Here is a 23,061-nt window from a genome sequence, read left to right as displayed (position 1 = left end):
GGTGTAAAGGGAAGGTGGGATGGTGTATGTGTCAGAGTGAGAGGTGTAAAGGGAAGGTGGGATGGTGTATGTGTCAGAGTGAGAGGTGTAAAGGGAAGGTGGGATGGTGTATGTGTCAGAGTGAGAGGTGTAAAGGGAAGGTGGGATGGTGTATGTGTCAGAGTGAGAGGTGTAAAGGGAAGGTGGGATGGTGTAAAGAGTGAGAGGTGTAAAGGAAGGTGGGATGGTGTATGTGTCAGAGTGAGAGGTGTAAAGGAAGGTGGGATGGTGTATGTGTCAGAGTGAGAGGTGTAAAGGGAAGGTGGGATGGTGTATGTGTCAGAGTGAGAGGTGTAAAGGGAAGGTGGGATGGTGTATGTGTCAGAGTGAGAGGTGTAAAGGGAAGGTGGGATGGTGTATGTGTCAGAGTGAGAGGTGTAAAGGGAAGGTGGGATGGTGTATGTGTCAGAGTGAGAGGTGTAAAGGGAAGGTGGGATGGTGTATGTGTCAGAGTGAGAGGTGTAAAGGGAAGGTGGGATGGTGTATGTGTCAGAGTGAGGGAGAGGTAAATGGGAAGGTGGGATGGTGGGATGGTGTATGTGTCAGAGTGAGGTGAAAGGGAGGTGTAAAGGGAAGGTGGGATGGTGTATGAGAGTGAGAGGTGTAAAGGGAAGGTGGGATGGTGTGTGTCAGAGTGAGAGGTGTAAAGGAAGGTGGGATGGTGTGTGTGTCAGAGTGAGAGGTGTAAAGGGAAGGTGGGATGGTGTATGTGTCAGAGTGAGAGGTGTAAAGGAAGGTGGGATGGTGTATGTGTCAGAGTGAGAGGTGTAAAGGGGAAGGTGGGATGGTGTATGTGTCAGAGTGAGAGGTGTAAAGGGAAGGTGGGATGGTGTATGTGTCAGAGTGAGAGGTGTAAAGGGAAGGTGGGATGGTGTATGTGTCAGAGTGAGAGGTGTAAAGGAAGGTGGGATGGTGTATGTGTCAGAGTGAGAGGTGTAAAGGGAAGGTGGGATGGTGTATGTGTCAGAGTGAGAGGTGTAAAGGGAAGGTGGGATGGTGTATGTGTCAGAGGTGTAAAGGGAAGGTGGGAGAGGTGTAAAGGGAAGGTGGGATGGTGTATGTGTCAGAGTGAGAGGTGTAAAGGGAAGGTGGGATGGTGTATGTGTCAGAGTGAGAGGTGTAAAGGGAAGGTGGGATGGTGTATGTGTCAGAGTGAGAGGTGTAAAGGAAGGTGGGATGGTGTATGTGTCAGAGTGAGAGGTGTAAAGGGAAGGTGGGATGGTGTATGTGTCAGAGTGAGAGAGGTGTAAAGGGAAGGTGGGATGGTGTATGTGTCAGAGTGAGAGGTGTAAAGGGAAGGTGGGATGGTGTATGTGTCAGAGTGAGAGGTGTAAAGGGAAGGTGGGATGGTGTATGTGTCAGAGTGAGAGGTGTAAAGGGAAGGTGGGATGGTGTATGTGTCAGAGTGAGAGGTGTAAAGGGAAGGTGGGATGGTGTATGTGTCAGAGTGAGAGGTGTAAAGGGAAGGTGGGATGGTGTATGTGTCAGAGTGAGAGGTGTAAAGGGAAGGTGGGATGGTGTATGTGTCAGAGTGAGAGGTGTAAAGGGAAGGTGGGATGGTGTATGTGTCAGAGTGAGAGGTGTAAAGGGAAGGTGGGATGGTGTATGTGTCAGAGTGAGAGGTGTAAAGGGAAGGTGGGATGGTGTATGTGTCAGAGTGAGAGAGTGTAAAGGGAAGGTGGGATGGTGTATGTGTCAGAGTGAGAGGTGTAAAGGGAAGGTGGGATGGTGTATGTGTCAGAGTGAGGAGGTGTAAAGGGAAGGTGGGATGGTGTATGTGTCAGAGTGAGAGGTGTAAAGGGAAGGTGGGATGGTGTATGTGTCAGAGTGAGAGAGTGTAAAGGGAAGGTGGGATGGTGTATGTGTCAGAGTGAGAGGTGTAAAGGGAAGGTGGGATGGTGTATGTGTCAGAGTGAGGGAGGTGTAAAGGGAAGGTGGGATGGTGTATGTGTCAGAGTGAGAGGTGTAAAGGGAAGGTGGGATGGTGTATGTGTCAGAGTGAGAGGTGTAAAGGGAAGGTGGGATGGTGTGTGTGTCAGAGTGAGAGGTGTAAAGGAAGGTGGGATGGTGTATGTGTCAGAGTGAGAGGTGTAAAGGGAAGGTGGGATGGTGTGTGTCAGGTGTAAAGGGAAGGTGGGATGGTGTATGTGTCAGAGTGAGAGGTGTAAAGGGAAGGTGGGATGGTGTGTGTGTCAGAGTGAGAGGTGTAAAGGGAAGGTGGGATGGTGTATGTGTCAGAGTGAGAGGTGTAAAGGGAAGGTGGGATGGTGTATGTGTCAGAGTGAGAGAGTGTAAAGGGAAGGTGGGATGGTGTATGTGTCAGAGTGAGAGGTGTAAAGGGAAGGTGGGATGGTGTATGTGTCAGAGTGAGAGGTGTAAAGGGAAGGTGGGATGGTGTATGTGTCAGAGTGAGAGGTGTAAAGGGAAGGTGGGATGGTGTATGTGTCAGAGTGAGAGGTGTAAAGGGAAGGTGGGATGGTGTATGTGTCAGAGTGAGAGGTGTAAAGGAAGGTGGGATGGTGTATGTGTCAGAGTGAGAGGTGTAAAGGGAAGGTGGGATGGTGTGTGTGTCAGAGTGAGAGGTGTAAAGGGAAGGTGGGATGGTGTATGTGTCAGAGTGAGAGGTGTAAAGGGAAGGTGGGATGGTGTATGTGTCAGAGTGAGAGGTGTAAAGGGAAGGTGGGATGGTGTATGTGTCAGAGTGAGAGGTGTAAAGGGAAGGTGGGATGGTGTATGTGTCAGAGTGAGAGGTGTAAAGGGAAGGTGGGATGGTGTATGTGTCAGAGTGAGAGGTGTAAAGGGAAGGTGGGATGGTGTATGTGTCAGAGTGAGAGGTGTAAAGGGAAGGTGGGATGGTGTATGTGTCAGAGTGAGAGGTGTAAAGGGAAGGTGGGATGGTGTATGTGTCAGAGTGAGTGAGAGGTGTAAAGGGAAGGTGGGATGGTGTATGTGTCAGAGTGAGAGGTGTAAAGGGAAGGTGGGATGGTGTATGTGTCAGAGTGAGAGGTGTAAAGGGAAGGTGGGATGGTGTGTGTGTCAGAGTGAGAGGTGTAAAGGGAAGGTGGGATGGTGTATGTGTCAGAGTGAGAGGTGTAAAGGGAAGGTGGGATGGTGTATGTGTCAGAGTGAGAGGTGTAAAGGGAAGGTGGGATGGTGTATGTGTCAGAGTGAGAGGTGTAAAGGGAAGGTGGGATGGTGTATGTGTCAGAGTGAGAGGTGTAAAGGGAAGGTGGGATGGTGTATGTGTCAGAGTGAGAGGTGTAAAGGGAAGGTGGGATGGTGTATGTGTCAGAGTGAGGGAGAGGTGTAAAGGGAAGGTGGGATGGTGTATGTGTCAGAGTGAGTGAGAGGTGTAAAGGGAAGGTGGGATGGTGTATGTGTCAGAGTGAGGGAGAGGTGTAAAGGGAAGGTGGGATGGTGTATGTGTCAGAGTGAGAGGTGTAAAGGAAGGTGGGATGGTGTATGTGTCAGAGTGAGAGGTGTAAAGGGAAGGTGGGATGGTGTATGTGTCAGAGTGAGAGGTGTAAAGGGAAGGTGGGATGGTGTGTGTGTCAGAGTGAGAGGTGTAAAGGGAAGGTGGGATGGTGTGTGTGTCAGAGTGAGAGGTGTAAAGGGAAGGTGGGATGGTGTGTGTGTCAGAGTGAGAGGTGTAAAGGGAAGGTGGGATGGTGTATGTGTCAGAGTGAGAGGGGAAGGTGGGATGGTGTGGTGTCAGAGTGAGAAAAGGTGGGATGGTGTATGTGTCAGAGTGAGAGGTGTAAAGGGAAGGTGGGATGGTGTATGTGTCAGAGAGAGGTGTAAAGGGAAGGTGGGATGGTGTATGTGTCAGAGTGAGAGGTGTAAAGGGAAGGTGGGATGGTGTATGTGTCAGAGTGAGAGGTGTAAAGGGAAGGTGGGATGGTGTATGTGTCAGAGTGAGAGGTGTAAAGGGAAGGTGGGATGGTGTATGTGTCAGAGTGAGAGGTGTAAAGGGAAGGTGGGATGGTGTATGTGTCAGAGTGAGAGGTGTAAAGGGAAGGTGGGATGGTGTATGTGTCAGAGTGAGAGGTGTAAAGGGAAGGTGGGATGGTGTATGTGTCAGAGTGAGAGGTGTAAAGGGAAGGTGGGATGGTGTATGTGTCAGAGTGAGAGGTGTAAAGGGAAGGTGGGATGGTGTATGTGTCAGAGTGAGGGAGAGGTGTAAAGGGAAGGTGGGATGGTGTATGTGTCAGAGTGAGAGGTGTAAAGGGAAGGTGGGATGGTGTATGTGTCAGAGTGAGGGAGAGGTGTAAAGGGAAGGTGGGATGGTGTATGTGTCAGAGTGAGAGGTGTAAAGGGAAGGTGGGATGGTGTATGTGTCAGAGTGAGTGAGAGGTGTAAAGGGAAGGTGGGATGGTGTGTGTGTCAGAGTGAGAGGTGTAAAGGGAAGGTGGGATGGTGTATGTGTCAGAGTGAGGGAGAGGTGTAAAGGGAAGGTGGGATGGTGTATGTGTCAGAGTGAGAGGTGTAAAGGGAAGGTGGGATGGTGTATGTGTCAGAGTGAGGAGAGTGTAAAGGGAAGGTGGGATGGTGTATGTGTCAGAGTGAGAGGTGTAAAGGGAAGGTGGGATGGTGTATGTGTCAGAGTGAGGAGAGGTGTAAAGGGAAGGTGGGATGGTGTGTGTCAGAGTGAGAGGTGTAAAGGGAAGGTGGGATGGTGTATGTGTCAGAGTGAGAGTGTAAAGGGAAGGTGGGATGGTGTATGTGTCAGAAGTGAGGGTGTAAAGGGAAGGTGGGATGGTGTATGTGTCAGAGTGAGAGGTGTAAAGGGAAGGTGGGATGGTGTGTGTGTCAGAGTGAGAGGTGTAAAGGGAAGGTGGGATGGTGTGTGTGTCAGAGTGAGAGGTGTAAAGGGAAGGTGGGATGGTGTGTGTCAGAGTGAGAGGTGTAAAGGAAAGGTGGGATGGTGTGTGTGTCAGAATGAGAGGTGTAAAGGGAAGGTGGGATGGTGTATGTGTCAGAGTGAGAGGTGCAAAGGGAAGGTGGGATGGTGTATCTGTCAGAGTGAGAGGTGTAAAGGGAAGGTGGGATGGTGTGTGTGTCAGATTGAGAGGTGTAAAGGGAAGGTGGGATGGTGTGTGTGTCAGAGTGAGAGGTGTAAAGGGAAGGTGGGATGGTGTATGTGTCAGAGTGAGAGGTGTAAAGGGAAGGTGGGATGGTGTATGTGTCAGAGTGAGAGGTGTAAAGGGAAGGTGGGATGGTGTATGTGTCAGAGTGAGAGGTGTAAAGGGAAGGTGGGATGGTGTGTGTTTCAGAGTGAGAGGTGTAAAGGGAAGGTGGGATGGTGTATGTGTCAGAGTGAGGGAGAGGTGTAAAGGGAAGGTGGGATGGTGTGTGTGTCAGAGTGAGAGGTGTAAAGGGAAGGTGGGATGGTGTATGTGTCAGAGTGAGGGAGAGGGAGAGGTGTAAAGGGAAGGTGGGATGGTGTATGTGTCAGAGTGAGAGGTGTAAAGGGAAGGTGGGATGGTGTATCTGTCAGAGTGAGAGGTGTAAAGGGAAGGTGGGATGGTGTGTGTGTCAGAGTGAGAGGTGTAAAGGGAAGGTGGGATGGTGTATGTGTCAGAGTGAGGGAGAGGTGTAAAGGGAAGGTGGGATGGTGTATGTGTCAGAGTGAGAGGTGTAAAGGGAAGGTGGGATGGTGTATGTGTCAGAGTGAGAGGTGTAAAGGGAAGGTGGGATGGTGTATCTGTCAGAGTGAGAGGTGTAAAGGGAAGGTGGGATGGTGTGTGTGTCAGAGTGAGAGGTGTAAAGGGAAGGTGGGATGTTGTGTGTGTCAGAGTGAGAGGTGTAAAGGGAAGGTGGGATGGTGTATCTGTCAGAGTGAGAGGTGTAAAGGGAAGGTGGGATGGTGTATGTGTCAGAGTGAGAGGTGTAAAGGGAAGGTGGGATGGTGTGTGTCAGAGTGAGAGGTGTAAAGGAAAGGTGGGATGGTGTGTGTGTCAGAATGAGAGGTGTAAAGGGAAGGTGGGATGGTGTATGTGTCAGAGTGAGAGGTGCAAAGGGAAGGTGGGATGGTGTATCTGTCAGAGTGAGAGGTGTAAAGGGAAGGTGGGATGGTGTGTGTGTCAGAGTGAGAGGTGTAAAGGGAAGGTGGGATGGTGTATGTGTCAGAGTGAGAGGTGCAAAGGGAAGGTGGGATGGTGTGTGTGTCAGAGTGAGAGGTGTAAAGGGAAGGTGGGATGGTGTATGTGTCAGAATGAGAGGTGTAAAGGGAAGGTGGGATGGTGTGTGTGTCAGAGTGAGAGGTGTAAAGGGAAGGTGGGATGGTGTGTGTGTCAGAGTGAGAGGTGCAAAGGGAAGGTGCATACATTTGATGTCATTGGAGTCAAACTCCCCTTTGATTGCCACTTGTCTTCCCAGGTAGCTATTGATTTCACCGCCTCTAACGGGGATCCTCACAACAGCTGCTCCCTACACTACATCCACCCATACCAGCCTAACGAGTACCTCAAAGCTCTGGTCGCTGTAGGGGAGATCTGCCAGGATTACGACAGGTGAGGCCAATCGTTAACAGCTATTATATCAAATGTTGTGCAATGACTGTTGCTCGTGACTTCAATGTTGATTCGTCCTCTCCTGAAAAAATAACTTTTCAAAGTTTCCTCTAGTTGTCCAGTGACTCAGAGGTTACGTAAATGAGAAGTCATTCAGAGCCCATGGTAGTCCTGGGTCACCAGCAGAATGGACTTGTTTATGGGCATGTGTTTCAGATAACAATCCCTGGCTCAGAATCCAGTGTGCCATCGCTCAAATTCTAATCACTCTTTTGTTTTCTATCCCTGCATGCATTTCAATCCAGTGACAAAATGTTCCCAGCGTTTGGCTTCGGCGCTCAGATTCCGCCCGACTTCAAGGTAATTTCCAACCATATTTTTCATAGAGTTGGGCTATGGCTCAGCCTCAGCAGGGTGTCGTAATCACTCCTGTGACAAGATGAGACGAGGTGAGACTCTGGCTCTGCTCTCCTGCTTCTGTAGTGATTACGACACCCGGCTGGCCCCCGCTGGCCCCCGCTGGCCTCTGCTCTGCCCTGTTCTGTCACACAGAATGGGCCGGTCCAGCCCAGGGTTCTCTACTGCTGGATTGATTCTGAGTCACTGAACTGCCCAGCAGGAAATACTGGCCATTCTGCCTGGGTGACTGGTGCTACCCCTGGCTGACACATGATGCTGCCTCTGGTCCAGAGAGGAGGGAAGGGGGTACCATGGCTCGCAATTATGCTCATTATCCAACCCACAACAATGCATCAGTCGACTTTTACATTTGATTGTGTGATTGATTGCTTCTGGCCAACTCTGTGTTAATGTGCGTGCGTGTGCGTGTGCGTGTGCGTGTGCGTGTGTGTGTGTGTGTGCGTGTGCGTGTGTGTGTTCCTTTGCCTCACTGTTCCATGATGATCAATAGTCCATATTTTTCATCTTCCTCCAGGTTTCTCACGATTTTGCAGTGAATTTTAATGAGGAAAACCCAGAATGTGCAGGTAGGTGCTTCGCCTCAAACAGATTAGAGGTTCACCCTGCCTTTGAAATCAGACTGTCAAAATGCTTTATTTCAAATGCTCATCACCAGCTCTGGGGTATTAAATAATAAAAGCATAAATTTATCTTAAATAACACATTAACCAGATAATAAAACCACATATCTTTAATAACACATTAACCAGATAATAGAACCACATATCTTTAATAACACATTAACCAGATAATAGAACCACATATCTTTAATAACACATTAACCAGATAATAGAACCACATATCTTTAATAACACATTAACCAGATAATAGAACCACATATCTTTAATAACACATTAACCAGATAATAGAACCACATATCTTTAATAACACATTAACCAGATAATAAAAGCACATTTATCACGTTCTCTCTTCATGCCGGCCCAAACACTTTGTAGGGATGCATCAATAAAACGTTTTAACAGTGAGTCTACAGTTGTTCAGAATCGAAACGGCTTCAGGAAAATGTTGAACAGCCAAAGGTGACCTGCATAAAGTCCCACAGACAGGCCTGGATGAAGCCACTGTCATCGCACACCACAGGGGATCAACGTACATCAATCAACCTGGTGGCAGCCAGCCTTCCTTTCTTCACATTAAAGTGGACTGTTAATGCTAAATACCCATCATGTCTGGAGGAGAGAGGCCAGGTCTGTGCTGTAGTCAGATAATGAGCCCCGAGGGTTAGAACTACCGCACAGACACCGGGGTGGGTAACGGTTAGAGAGGTGAGCCAGCAACCGCAGTGTTTACTGTGAACACAGAGGCTGTACCAGCTTTATATGACTGTTTTACTGTGAACACTGAGGCTGTACCAGCTTTATTTGACTGTTTTACTGTGAACACAGAGGCTGTACCAGCTTTATATGACTGTTTTACTGTGAACACTGAGGCTGTACCAGCTTTATTTGACTGTTTTACTGTGAACACAGAGGCTGTACCAGCTTTATATGACTGTTTTACTGTGAACAGTGAGGCTGTACCAGCTTTATTTGACTGTTTTACTGTGAACACTGAGGCTGTACCAGCTTTATTTGACTGTTTTACTGTGAACACTGAGGCTGTACCAGCTTTATTTGACTGTTTTACTGTGAACACTAAGGCTGTACCAGCTTTATTTGACTGTTTTACTGTGAACACAGAGGCTGTACCCACTTTATTTGACTGTTTTACTGTGAACAGTGAGGCTGTACCAGCTTTATTTGACTGTTTTACTGTGAACAGTGAGGCTGTACCAGCTTTATCTGACTGTTTTACTGTGAACAGTGAGGCTGTACCAGCTTTATTTGACTGTTTTACTGTGAACAGTGAGGCTGTACCAGCTTTATTTGACTGTTTTACTGTGAACAGTGAGGCTGTACCAGCTTTATTTGACTGTTTTACTGTGAACAGTGAGGCTGTACCAGCTTTATTTGACTGTTTTACTGTGAACAGTGAGGCTGTACCAGCTTTATTTGACTGTTTTACTGTGAACACTGAGGCTGTACCAGCTTTATTTGACTGTTTTACTGTGAACACTGAGGCTGTACCGCATGGGTGTCAAACTCTGGCCCGTGGGCCAAATTTGGCCCGCGGGGTAATTATATTTGGCCCGCGAGACAATACCAAATTACTACTAGAGCTGGCCCGCCGGTATTATACAGTGCATTCACCACTAATACTACGAATCCCATAATGCTCTGCTGTTTTCGCGCGCCAATCAGGACAGGACCCAGAAACGCTCTCTCCTCTGTGACAGTAGTCATAGCAACATAGACGCTACAACTGTCAGCGAGCTAACCCTTCCCAAAAATGGCGAAAAGAAAGGCAGAAAACAGGAGCTTTCTGGACAAGTGGGAGGCAGAATATCTGTTTACATATGTAAAAGACAAACCTGTTTGTCTTGTTTGTGGAGTCAACGTGGCTGTAAGTAAGGAGTACAACATTAGACGACACTATGAAACGAAACACCATGACAAATACAAGGACCTGGACATGACTCAAAGGAGCCAGAAAGTAGAGGAGATGAAAAGAAGTTTGGTTTCACAACAGAATATGTTTAAAAAGCCACATCACAAAGCAAGGCTGCTGTAAAGGCTAGTTATATAGTGGCAGCAGAGATCGCAAAATCAGCCCGGCCCTTTAATGAGGGAGAGTTCATGAAAAAGTGCATGATGAAGGTTTGTGACCTCGTATGCCCAGAGAAAAAACAAGCATTTTCAAACGTGAGCCTGAGCAGGAACACAGTAGCTGATCGCACATGTGATCTTGCCACCAATCTGTATGACCAGCTGATGGAAAAGGGAAAATATTTTGTTGCGTTCTCCCTCGCTGTGGATGAGAGCTGCGACGCATCTGATACTGCTCAGCTGTCAGTCTTCATCCGTGGAGTGGACTCAAATCTGTGTGTTATGGAGGAGCTATTAGGATTCAAATCAATGCATGGCACAACCACAGGAAAGGAAATCTTTGAGGAGGTTTCCAAATGTGTAACTGAAATAAAGCTGCCGTGGGATAAACTCGTTGGATTAACGACAGATGGTGCGCCAGCGATGTGCGGTAAAAAGAGTGGACTGGTGGGCATGGTTCGGGAGAAGATGCGGGAAGAGAACTGTGCAGGTGAGCTAACTGTTTACCACTGCATCATACATCAGGAAGCACTGTGTGCCAAAGCCCTAAAGATGGAACATGTTATGACCACAGTAACACAGGTAGTTAACTTTATAAGAGCCAAAGGTCTAAATCACCGCCAGTTTAAATCTTTTCTGGAGGAGTGTGGTTCGGATTACGCAGACGTGCCGTATCACACAGAGGTGAGATGGCTAAGCAGAGGAAAAGTACTGAACAGATGTTTCGAGCTGCGTGAGGAAATATGTCAATTCCTGGAAACCAAAGGGAAGGATACAGCAGAGCTCCGGGAGCAAAAGTTCCTGTGTGAGCTGGCCTTTCTCTGTGACATCTCGAGCCATCTCGATGCGCTGAACCTGCAGCTTCAGGGGCGGGGGCGCATCATCACAGACATGTACGCTGCAGTGAGGGCCTTCAAAACTAAACTGTGCCTGTGGGAGAATCAGATGCTGCAAGGAAACCCTTGCCATTTTCCCTGCTGCCAATCCATAAAAGCGCAGATCTCTACCGCCGTGTTCCCATGCGCACAGTTTGCTGAAAAACTCAGTGTTCTCGCCGCTGAGTTTAGCCGGCGATTTGCCGACTTCGATGCCCAGAAATGCAAGTTTGAACTGCTTAGTAATCCCTTCGCAGTTGATGTGGAAAATGCACCAACCAACATCCAAATGGAGCTGATTGAACTCCAGTGCAACGACACGCTGAAGTCAAAGTATGATGCTGTGGGCGCCGCACAGTTTCCACGGTTCATCCCTGACACAATGCCTCAGCTCCGCACCCAAGCTGCTCAGATGCTCTCCATGTTCGGCAGCACTTATCTATGCGAGCAACTTTTCTCCTCGATGAAGATGACCAAAACAACTCACAGGAGACGTCTGACTGATGAACATCTTCGCTCGATACTGAGGATTTCTTCAGCTCAGAGCTTGAGCCCAGACATTGATGAACTAGCATCCAAGAAGAGATGCCAGGTATCTGGCTTGGGCACATCAGATTAGACCAGTGTGCAATAATTAACGTTTTCTTTATGCACTTTTTCTTGCTACAAGGCATGGGCTTGAATGGTTGATTGATTTATTATCATTTTATTTGTAAAATTATTAGCCAGTGGAAAAAGTTTATTTTGGTATTTAAATCAGAAGGCTGCAAATAGAAAAGAGGCATACAATTTTTATTTAAATTGTATTTATTTAATAAATGAATGCCATTGATGTGTTTTTTCATTTGAAATTCGATTTTGCATGTCTCCACTATTAAATTATATATTGTATGGTAATAAGCGATGCTTGTTCCATATTCAATGTTAAAGCAAAACTTGTTTGGGTCCATATTAAAAGGTTAATTTGTTCAATGTTGGCCCGTGACTTTGTTCAGGTTTTACATTTTGGCCCACTGGGTATTTGAGTTTGACACCCCTGCTGTACCAGCTTTATTTGACTGTTTTACTGTGAACAGTGAGGCTGTACCAGCTTTATTTGACTGTTTTACTGTGAACAGTGAGGCTGTACCAGCTTTATATGACTGTTTTACTGTGAACAGTGAGGCTGTACCAGCTTTATATGACTGTTTTACTGTGAACAGTGAGGCTGTACCAGCTTTATATGACTGTTTTACTGTGAACAGTGAGGCTGTACCAGCTTTATATGACTGTTTTACTGTGAACAGTGAGGCTGTAGCAGCTTTATTTGACTGTTTTACTGTGAACAGTGAGGCTGTAGCAGCTTTATCTGACTGCTTTAACAATGGCCTAGTAGTAGGCTACTGTGGCTATTTGATTGTAATGTACACTATATATACAATAGTATGTGGACATCCTTTCAAATGAGTGGATTCGGCTGTTTCCGCCACACCCGTTGTTGACAGGTGTAAAAAAAATCTAGCACACAGCCATGCAATCTCCATAGACAAACATTGGCAGTAGAATGGCCTTACTGAAAAGCTAGGTGACTTTCAACATGGCACCGTCATAGGATTCCACCTTTCCAACAAGTCAGTTCTTCAAATTTCTGCCCTGCTACAGCAGCCCCGGTAAGGGATGTTATTGTGAAGTGGAAACATCTAAGAGCAACAACATCTCAGCCTCAAAGTGGTAGGCTACACAAGCTTACAGAACAGACCGCTGGGTGCTGAAGCGCTTAGCACGTAAAAATGATCTGTCCTCGGTTGCAACACTACTACTGAGTTCCAAACTGCCTCTGGAAGCAACATCCGTACAAGAACTCTTCGTCCATGGCTGAGCAGCCGCACACAAGCCTAATATCACTATGCACAATTGTTGCAGGAATTAAATTGCTCTAACACCCAATTAAAATTAAACACTCTGTCAATTCATAAGGATTTGTAAGACCCTTATTCTATAGTAATGGACAGAGCCCAGTCTTAAAGTCAAACAGCAGATTTTATTCACAAGAGTACTGAACACGATACAGTTTACCACAGGTTATAAACTGAAAATGACGTCTTTAGTTCCAGTACCAACCCGTCTCTTCTCCCACCCTGGTACAATGGCAGTATCTCAAGCCTTCCCAAATCGTCTCCCTACCAATTTAATATAAATTTATGACCGAGCCAAGGTCTTCTTGTGTAGATAAGCATTCTAGCCAGTCTGATATAGATATAGTTCATTCATTTCTACCAAGGAACAGACAGTCATTGTTCTAATTCTTGATTATATTTACGCACATTATATTCAGTACTAGGATTAAGAAAGAAAATTCATACATATACAGTAACATAATAATATTCTAATTAGTACATATACAGCAACATAATAGTATTCTGATTAGTACATATACAGTAACATAATAGTATTCTGATTAGTCAGTCCTGATTGAAATGTATACATAATTAGTCATTATTGATAAAAATTCCCTTAACAGCAATGCCAAGTGTCGGCTGAGTTGTGTAAAGCTCGTTGCCATTGGACTTGGTGCAGTGGAAACCCGTTCTCTGGAGTGATGAATCTTCACCATCTGGCAGTCCGAATGAATAATGGTCTGGGTTAGGGCTGTGGCAGTCACAACATTTCATCAGCCGGTAATTGTCAAGCATTGTTCCAATTGACAGTTAATTAACATAAACACATTTAACATCACTTGGCTTCCACACAGCCTACAAGCTACTGATGCAGACCTTTGGAACATCTACATTTAAAAAAGTCTAATGAATCCATTATGTATTTTAGACAGGTCTAAAGAAACATGATATGAAGAAAATGTAGTCTATTTCAGAACAACAGAGTAGCATACTCTGAGTTGTCCTTATGTTAGGTCCTGATCTGGCTATGCCATATGGCTGTGGGATACACTAGTTCATTTAGCATACAAGATCTGGTAAGAATTCCATGGCATTATTATATAGTATGAGGAATACAATTGAACAAAGCTGAATGAAATAGAAAGGATATTTCCTCCCATTGATTTGAGGAAGTGCGCACATGCGGCTATTCTGTATTGAGTGGTTAACATAGAAATAGGTATTCCTATATGCTTCATTTAGAGTTATTAATGTAACTTTAGTTGTTCTACAAACGTTGGGCTATATGTTTTGATTTTTAGTACATTGTAAGGCTGCATGATGAGACTCTAATGATGATTTCAAAAAAGTTGCTTGAAAGGCATGAGCTCTGCTTTGTTTTTTTTTGTGCAGGCTGTTCAAATCAAATCACATTTATTTATATAGCCCTTCGTACATCAGCTGATATCTCAAAGTGCTGTACAGAAACCCAGCCTAAAACCCCAAACAGCAAGCAATGCAGGTGTTGAAGCAAGTTGGCTAGGAAAAACTCCCTAGAAAGGACAAAATCCAGGAAGAAACCTAGAGAGGAACCAGGCTATGAGGGGTGGCCAGTCCTCTTCTGGCTGTGCTGGGTGGAGACTATAACACAACATGACCAAGATGTTCAAATGTTCCTAAATGACCAGTATGGTCAAATAATAGGTCTGGGACAGGTAGCACGTCCGGTGAACAGGTCAGGATTCCATAGCCGCAGGCAGAACAGTTGAAACTGGAGCAGCAGAAAGAAAGAGAGAATTAGAGAGAGCATACTTAAATTCACACAGGACACCGGATAAGACAGGAGAAGTACTCCAGATATAACAAACTGACCCTAGCCCCCCGACACATAAACTACTGCAGCATAAATACTGGACGCTGAGACAGGAGGCGTCACGAGACACTGTGGCCTCCTCTGATGATGCCCCCTGGACAGGGCCAAAAAGGAAGGATATAACCCCACCCACTTTGCCAAAGCACAGCCCCCACACCACTAGAGGGATATCTTCAACCACCAACTTACCATCCTGAGACAAGGCCGACTATAGCCCGCAAAGATCTCCACCACGGCACAACCAAAGTGGGGGCGCCAACCCAGACAGGGAGATCACAACAGTGACCCAACCCACTCAAGTGACGCACCCCTCCTAGGGACGGCATAAAAGAGCATCAGTAAGCCAGTGACTCAGCCCCTGTAATAGGGTTAGAGGCAGAGAATCCCAGTGGAAAGAGGGGAACCGGCCAGGCAGAGACAGCAAGGGCGGTTCGTTGCTCCAGAGCCTTTCCGTTCACCTTCACACTCCTGGGCCAGACTACACTCAATCATATGACCCACTGAAGAGATGAGTCTTTAATAAAGACTTAAAGGTTGAGACCGAGTCTGCGTCTCTCACATGGGTAGGCAGACCATTCCATAAAAATGGAGCTCTATAGGAGAAAGCCCTGCCTCCAGCTGTTTGCTTAGAAATTCTAGGGATAATTAGGAGGCCTGCTTCTTTTGACCGTAGCGTACGTGTATGTATGTACGGCAGGACCAAATCAGAGAGATAGGTAGGAGCAAGCCCATGAAATGCTTTGTAGGTTAGCAGTAAAACCTTGAAAATCAGCCCTTGCCTTGACAGGAAGCCAGTGTAGGGAGGCTAGCACTGGAGTAATATGATCAAATATTTTGGTTCTACACACTTCATCAGTCTCTCATTCAGAATTTGACAAGCACTTGATAATGCCTCAACTTCCCGGCGGCATCCCCTTTGTGTGGCCCTAATGCACCCTAAAGAAACTCCATTCCTTTTGCGGCCAGTGGCTGTTGTTCCCTACTCCCTGAGTGCTGCTGCTCCAAAGCACCTCTCACTCACATGGCTCTCGTGATCGGGTCTTTCTCACAGGCTACAAGTGAAGACAGACACTTTGGGGACACAACTGCGCGCGTCCTTATCCAATTCCAAGGTGCATATTGAAGATATTAGAAGAACTGTCAACATTTACTTTTCAGCCTACAAGATGAATAGGCCTAACCAACAGCAAAAGAACTAACCTATGTCAATCTACTATCCCCCATAGTACAAAAGTTGACCTATTCTGTGCGAGAAATAAATATTCCAAACATAGTGTGGAACAGTTGTGGGATGTGATAGACCCCAAATTTAATACAACCACTAGCATCCCCCCTCATTTACGCAATAAGGCTGACGCAACAGATTAGAACGTTTAACTTAAAATGTGATAATAGTGTATGCTATTTCTTCACATTATAAGCGCAGCAATGTGCACACATAGGCTATATGCACGAATGTTCCATTAGTGGGAAAACACCATAATCAAAAGTGGCCACAAATGTGATTTGGCTTGTAAATGCTTTTATTATAAAGGTGCATTTCTTTTGTGAAAATGATCTTCCCCAAATGTGAAAGTAACACACTGCATGTGTATGCCAGTCAGACTCTACACCCCTTGTAAAGAGGATTCATTTTAGGAAGTTATTTGGCCACTTTATTTTTCTATGGGATTGAGGTCAGGGCTTTGTGATGGCCACTCCAATACCTTGACTTTGTTGTCCTTGAGCCATTTTGCCACAACTTTGGAAGTATGCTTCGGGTCATAGTCCATTTGGACGACCCATTTGCGACCAAGCTTTAACTTCCTGACTGATATCTTGAGATGTTGCTTCAATATATCCACATCATTTTCCTTCCTCATGAAGCCATCTATTTTGTGAAGTGCACCAGTCCCTCCTGCAGCAAAGTACCCCCACAACATGATGCTGCCCTCCCGGCTTCACGGTTGGGATGGTGTTCTTCGGCTTGCAAACATTCCCCATTTTTTCCTCCAAACATAACAATGGTCATTATGGCCAAACAGTTCTATTTTTGTTTCATCAGACCAGAGGACATTTCTCCAAAAAGTATGATCTTTGTCCCCATGTGCAGTTGCAAACCATAGTCTGGAGTTTTTATGGCGGTTTTGGAGTAGTGGCTTCTTCCTTGCTGAGCGGCCTTTCAGGTTACATCAATACAAGGACTCGTTTTACTGTGGATATAGATACTTTTGTTTCCTCCAGCATCTTCACAAGGTCCTTTGCTGTTGTTCTGGGATTGATTTGCACTTTTCACACAAAAGTATGTTCATCTCTAGGAGACAGAACGTGTCTCCTTCTTGAGCGGTATGACGGCTGCGTGGTCCCATGGTGTTTATAATGCGTACTGTACATCCTCAGGTACACCACCAATTGACTCAAATGATGTCAATTAGCCTTTCAGAAGCTTCTAAAGCCATGACATCAATTTAGGGAATTTTCAAAGCTGTTTCATGACACAGTCAATTTAGTGAATGTAAACTTCTGACCCACTGGAATTGTGATACGGTTAATTATAAGTGAAATAATCTGTCTGTAAACAATTGTTGGAAAAATTACTTGTGTCATGCACAAAGTAGATGTCCTAACCAACTTGCCAAAACTATAGTTTGTTAACAAGACATTTGTGGAGTGGTTGAAGAACGAGTTTTAATGACTCCAACCTAAGTGTATGTCAACTTCTGACTTCAAGTGCATCATTATCAAGTGAATATGATTCTCCTTGAAAAGTGAGGCTTCATTCTCATAGAAACAGTTAAATATGTTACAAAGTTGCCAAGTTTAATTCAACTGATCTCATTTGATCTATCCAGCTTACCTGCACACAGCCCTAACACTTTTTTAGCTTTTCAGCTCATCCTCCACTTTCTACCTTGTATTCGTGTCACTCTATTATCTTGCTTTTTTTGATTGGCAGCTGCCCTGGATGGATGGAGAGGAGCCAGACAGGTTCTGATCCAGTCCAGAGATTCTTGCCAGGAATAGATCAGTCTCAGTACTCCTCTGTCAGGCAAGCTTCCAGCCCACCTCCCAAGGCAGAGGGCATAGCTTGCAGTTTTTCATGCAAGAAAACTGACTGTCGTACAGATGCTGTTAGATGTGGACACACACCAATGCGCGCACACATACACGCTCAGTCAAAAACTGCCTGTACAAATGATTGATATTGATATCTGTTTGAAGGTGAACGTTTGCATTACTGTGGGTAGAGGGAGTGGCAAGCTGAGACTGCCTGTGTGTGTACGTACCGGTGTTTGTGCTTGTGTAAGATACACTATATATACAAAAGTATGTGGACACCCCTTCAAATTAGTGGATTCGGCTATTTCAGCCACACCTGTTGCTGACAGGTGTATAAAATCAAGCACACAGTCATACAAAAACATTGGCAGTTTCCTGTTTCAGCATGACAATGAGATGTTCGACGAGTAGGTGTCCACATCCACATTGCAGTATAGTGGTCAGTGATCAGACCTCCAGATGTCTGCAGTATAGTGGTCAGTAATCAGACCTCCAGATGTCTGCAGTATAGTGGTCAGTAATCAGACCTCCAGATGTCTGCAGTATAGTGGTCAGTAATCAGACCTCCAGATGTCTGCAGTTTAGTGGTCAGTAATCAGACCTCCAGATGTCTGCAGTATAGTGGTCAGTAATCAGACCTCCAGATGTCTGCAGTTTAGTGGTCAGTGATCAGACCTCCAGATGTCTGCAGTATAGTGGTCAGTAATCAGACCTCCAGATGTCTGCAGTTTAGTGGTCAGTGATCAGACCTCCAGATGTCTGCAGTTTAGTGGTCAGTAATCAGACCTCCAGATGTCTGCAGTATAGTGGTCAGTAATCAGACCTCCAGATGTCTGCAGTTTAGTGGTCAGTAATCAGACCTCCAGATGTCTGCAGTTTAGTGGTCAGTAATCAGACCTCCAGATGTCTGCAGTATAGTGGTCAGTAATCAGACCTCCAGATGTCTGCAGTATAGTGGTCAGTAATCAGACCTCCAGATGTCTGCAGTATAGTGGTCAGTAATCAGACCTCCAGATGTCTGCAGTATAGTGGTCAGTAATGAGACCTCCAGATGTCTGCAGTATAGTGGTCAGTGATCAGACCTCCAGATGTCTGCAGTTTAGTGGTCAGTAATCAGACCTCCAGATGTCTGCAGTATAGTGGTCAGTGATCAGACCTCCAGATGTCTTAATGTTGCTGCTCTACACCTCTCCTCACACTCTCATCCCCTCAGGAGAGCCTCTCACCGATGAAATGAAATCTCTCTCTCTCTGTGTGTAGACCCACTCCAATTCACATACCCACTCCAATTAAATTTGCATACCACCCCAACAGATCCACAGATGACGTAACCTCTATTGCATTCCACACTGCCCTCTCCCATGTGAGAACACAGTTCATTGACTACAGCTCAGCGTTCAACACCATAGTGCCCACAAATCTCATCACTAAGCTCAGGACCCTTTGACTGAACACTACTGTCTGAAACTGAATCCTGGACTTCCTGACAGGCCGCCCCCAGGTGGTGAGGGTAGGCAATAACACAACCGCCACTCTAACCCTCAACAAGGGCCCACTTAGGAGTGTGTGCTTAGTCTCCTCCTGTACTCCCTGTTCAGCCACGACTGCCTGGCCGCTCACGACTCCATCATTATGTTTGCTGACGACACGACCCGATGAGACACCCTATAGGGAGGAGGTCAGTGACCTGGCAGTGTGGTGTCAGGACAACAACCTCTCCCTCAATGTCAGCAAGACAAAGGAGCCAATTGTGGACGACAGGAAACAGAGGGCAGAGCACATCCCCATCCACATCGATAGGGCTGTAGTGGAGCGGGTCAAGAGCTTTAAGCTCCTCGGTGTCCACATCACTAAGGAATTAGCATAGCCCACACACACCAACAAAGTCATGAAGAAGGCACAACTCTTCCCCTTCTACAGCTGCACCAATGAGAGCGTCTTTACTGGCTGCATCACCACTTGGTATCCGACCGCAAGGCGCTTCATAAGATAGTGTGTACGGCCCAGTACATCACTGGTGCTGAGCTCCCTGCTATCCAGGACCTCTATACCAGGTGGTGTCAGAGGAAGACTCCAGCCACCAAAGTCATATACTGTTCTCCCTGCTTCTGCACAGAAAGCGGTACTGGAGTCTGGAACTAACAGGACCCGGCACACAGCTTTTACCCCCACTATCTGCACTAACTCTTTTGACTCATTACAGACACTGCTGCTACTGTTTATTATCTACCCTGTTGCCTAGTCACTTTACTCCTACCTATATCTACATATGGAAGTCCATTACCTCGTACCCCTGGACATGGATTCAGTACTGCTACCCCGTGTATATCGCCAAGTTATCCTTACTCATTGTGGATTTATTCCACTTGTTATCATTTGTTCAAATGTTTCTCTCTACATTTTTGGAAAGCATTTCACTGGAATTCTACACTAGCTATGAGGGTGTGTGTGTGTGTGTGTGTGTGTGTGTGTGACCAGTGAGGTTGTGATGGAGGGGTTGTTAATTAAGTGAAGTTCTCCACAGATGTTTATGTGTGACCTCAAATGCCCACTCAATCAGTAAATAGCATTACTTCTGCTGCTCAGCCGAATGGGAGGCCACTCATGTGGTGGTCACAGAGTGACTGCTTCCCTCAAAGTGAAAAATATCCTGGAATATCATGGGTCTCAATTACTCCACAATGATACCTTCACACCTGTGTGCATTGCTGTTGGTCGTGTGTCCCCAAATACCCAGAGTTCTCCAGAATTACATGACTGTGAGTATTACTGTGTGTGTGTTATTCTGTGTTTTTCCAACATATGTCTATGGGTGTGCAGGTATCCAAGGGGTGGTGGAGGCCTATCAGACATGCCTTCCTAAGCTTCAGCTCTACGGCCCCACCAACATCGCCCCCATCATCCAGAAAGTAGCCAGCTCCGCTTCACAGGAAATGCACACCAAGGAGGCCATGGTAAGCTAGCTGTCAGTTGTCCTCCTCTCCTTGGAACCAATCGATTGGGAGCATAGCTTGAACCTAGATTGAGCTTAAATCATGTATTGATGTCAATGGGAGACTTCCGCAACGTTTTAGGGTTATGCTCAACATGTATTTCCAACACACCCCACAGACATTACTCTCTCACGTTTCTCCCCAGTCATTGCCTTCCTTTATCTCTGCAGCAGTACTTCATTCTGCTCATCCTAACGGACGGAGTGATCACAGACATGGCAGACACCCGCGAGGCCATCGTCCAAGCCTCCCACTTGCCCATGTCCATCATTATTGTAGGTGTGGGAAGTGCTGACTTCAGTGACATGCAGATGCTGGATGGAGATGATGGAATCCTTCGCTCGCCCAAGGGGGAGCCCTGCCTACGAGACATCGTCCAGTTCGTCCCCTTCCGCAACTTCAAACATGTGAGTCTTTACTGGAACTAGGAGGGTTAACTGAGGAACTAGGAGGGTTACCTGAGGAACTAGGAGGGTTACCTGAGGAACTGGGAGGGTTACCTGAGGAACTGGGAGGGTTACCCGAGGAACTGGGAGGGTTACCCGAGGAAATGTGAGGGTTACCCGAGGAAATGTGAGGGTTACCCGAGGAAATGTGAGGGTTACCCGAGGAAATGTGAGGGTTACCTGAGGAACTGGGAGGGTTACCTGAGGAACTGGGAGGGTTACCTGAGGAACTGGGAGGGTTACCTGAGGAACTGGGAGGGTTACCTGAGGAACTGGGAGGGTTACCTGAGGAACTGGGAGGGTTACCTGAGGAACTGGGAGGGTTACCTGAGGAACTGGGAGGGTTACCTGAGGAACTGGGAGGGTTACCTGAGGAACTGGGAGGGTTACCTGAGGAACTGGGAGGGTTACCTGAGGAACTGGGAGGGTTACCTGAGGAACTGGGAGGGTTACCTGAGGAACTGGGAGGGTTACCTGAGGAACTGGGAGGGTTACCTGAGGAACTGGGAGGGTTACCTGAGGAACTAGGAGGGTTACCTGAGGAACTAGGAGGGTTACCTGAGGAACTAGGAGGGTTACCTGAGGAACTGGGAGGGTTACCTGGGGAACTGGGAGGTTACCTGAGTGTTACAGGAAGTGACAGGTTTCTCTCTGTCCTTCTCCAGGGCTCACCTGCAGAGCTGGCGAAGACTGTCCTAGCAGAAGTGCCCAACCAGGTGGTTGACTACTACAACAACAAGGGCATCAAGCCCAAAGTGCCCAGTGAGTTTGAGTCTTCCAGGACATTCGCCCCCTGAGAGGAGGGGCCCAACGCACTCGATACAACAGAAAGCACCTTACGCTGACTAACTGAAAAGTTTACTGTTTTGCTCTTCGTTTGTTTGTTCTTTTCATTGTGCATGCGTGGCCTCCAAGGCTTGCATCTGTAAAGCAACTGTATCATTCAAAGCATTGGTATGGTGGGGACACACAAACGAACAACCAAACTGTCATCCCTACAGATGAACAACTATCGATGAAGGAATGTATAGAACACCCCCGTTCCTTTTTTTATAAGAGTTTGTTGAGATTTTGCTCAATTTCTTGATATTCATACGTTGTAAAACATTTTGGACCACAGTGAATGAACTAGCTACCTGCGTTTAGAAACGTCTGCGTCCTCAGTAGTCCATATTGCAGATAAGGCAGATGCATGAACTGTTGTTTTGCATGCTGGTAATAAAGCAGACACTGTTTTCTCATGGTTCATGTCGTTTTCTTAGTGAACAATAGACAGTATTGTAGGGATAAAGGACATTCTACTATGAAGCATGTTGACAGCACAAATTGAGTATTCTGGAAGTTCACTGGAGAATATTATGGGCACATAATTTGCCGTTGTCATGTTGCAATGCAGTTTTCTGTGAAATTATGAATTACTTATAATAATAAAAGCTTTATCAATATGCTTGTGACTTGTACTATGTTAAAAAAATCTATTGGGTTTCAAGTCAAAAACATCATTGGAATTGTGGTCATATCAATTTGAATTCATTCTATGAAAAATCTGTAGAAAATGCGGAGAACTGAATTGGCAGATTTTCAATATTTCGGTGTGCATGTCAAACTAGTCAAAGGAATTGGGAATTGGGGGTCACTTTCTTAACATTTCCAATGTATTCTATTGATTTAAAAACCTCCATGAAAATGATGGGAATGTTCTGATTGAAGTTGAACAGAACAAGTCTGTCCATGTGCAGCCATGTGAGGACGGTGACAATTCCTCCTAGGATTGGAGTAAGTCACGACTCTCCCTTTGAGGTGTCTGGGGGGGAGGTAGAGAGATGGGGTGGAGGGAGGGCGATGGAGAGGGAGATGGGGAGGAGAGAGGGAGGGAGATGGGGAGGACTGTGGGAGGGAGATGGGGAGAAGAGAGTGAGGGAAATGGAGGGAAATGGAGGGAGATGAGGAGAGGTTGGGAGGGAGATGGGGAGAGAGGGGGAGGGAGATGGGGAGAAGGGAGAGAGGGAGATGGGGAGAAGGGGAGAAGGGAGAGGGAGGGAAATGGGGAGAAGAGAGGGAGGGAGATGGGGAGAGAGATGGGGAGAGAAAGGGAGAGAGATGGGGAGAGAAAGGGAGAGAGATGGGGAGAGAAAGGGAGAGAGATGGGGAGAGAGAGGGAGGGAGATGGGGAGAGAGAGGGAGGGAGATGGGGAGAGAGAGGGAGAGAGATGGGGAGAGAGAGGGAGGGAGATGAGGAGAGAGAGGGAGGGAGATGAGAGAGAGAGGGAGGGAGATGAGGAGAGAGAGGGAGGGAGATGAGG

General features: G+C 46.5%; 1 protein-coding gene across 2 annotated transcripts in view; it reads left to right on the top strand.

Moving 5' to 3' along the window:
• Positions 1–22,203, top strand: part of cpne4a (copine IVa) — a 156,610-nt gene extending 134,407 nt beyond the window's left edge. For both annotated transcript variants that reach the window (XM_065027662.1, XM_065027661.1), the window contains 6 exons: positions 6,418–6,551; positions 6,857–6,911; positions 7,486–7,537; positions 20,140–20,273; positions 20,483–20,719; positions 21,424–22,203. In XM_065027662.1, coding sequence (XP_064883734.1) covers positions 6,418–6,551; positions 6,857–6,911; positions 7,486–7,537; positions 20,140–20,273; positions 20,483–20,719; positions 21,424–21,555 — 744 coding nt within the window. In that variant the 3' untranslated portion in view covers positions 21,556–22,203. The remainder of the gene's footprint in view (positions 1–6,417; positions 6,552–6,856; positions 6,912–7,485; positions 7,538–20,139; positions 20,274–20,482; positions 20,720–21,423) is intronic.
• The last annotated feature ends 858 nt before the right edge of the window (positions 22,204–23,061 follow it).

The sequence above is a fragment of the Oncorhynchus nerka genome, linkage group LG14 (genome assembly GCF_034236695.1).
Source record: "Oncorhynchus nerka isolate Pitt River linkage group LG14, Oner_Uvic_2.0, whole genome shotgun sequence".
Lineage (NCBI taxonomy): Eukaryota > Metazoa > Chordata > Actinopteri > Salmoniformes > Salmonidae > Oncorhynchus > Oncorhynchus nerka.
The sequence above is the reverse complement of the archived record's forward strand: the minus strand, read 5'-3'. Positions and strand labels throughout refer to the sequence as shown.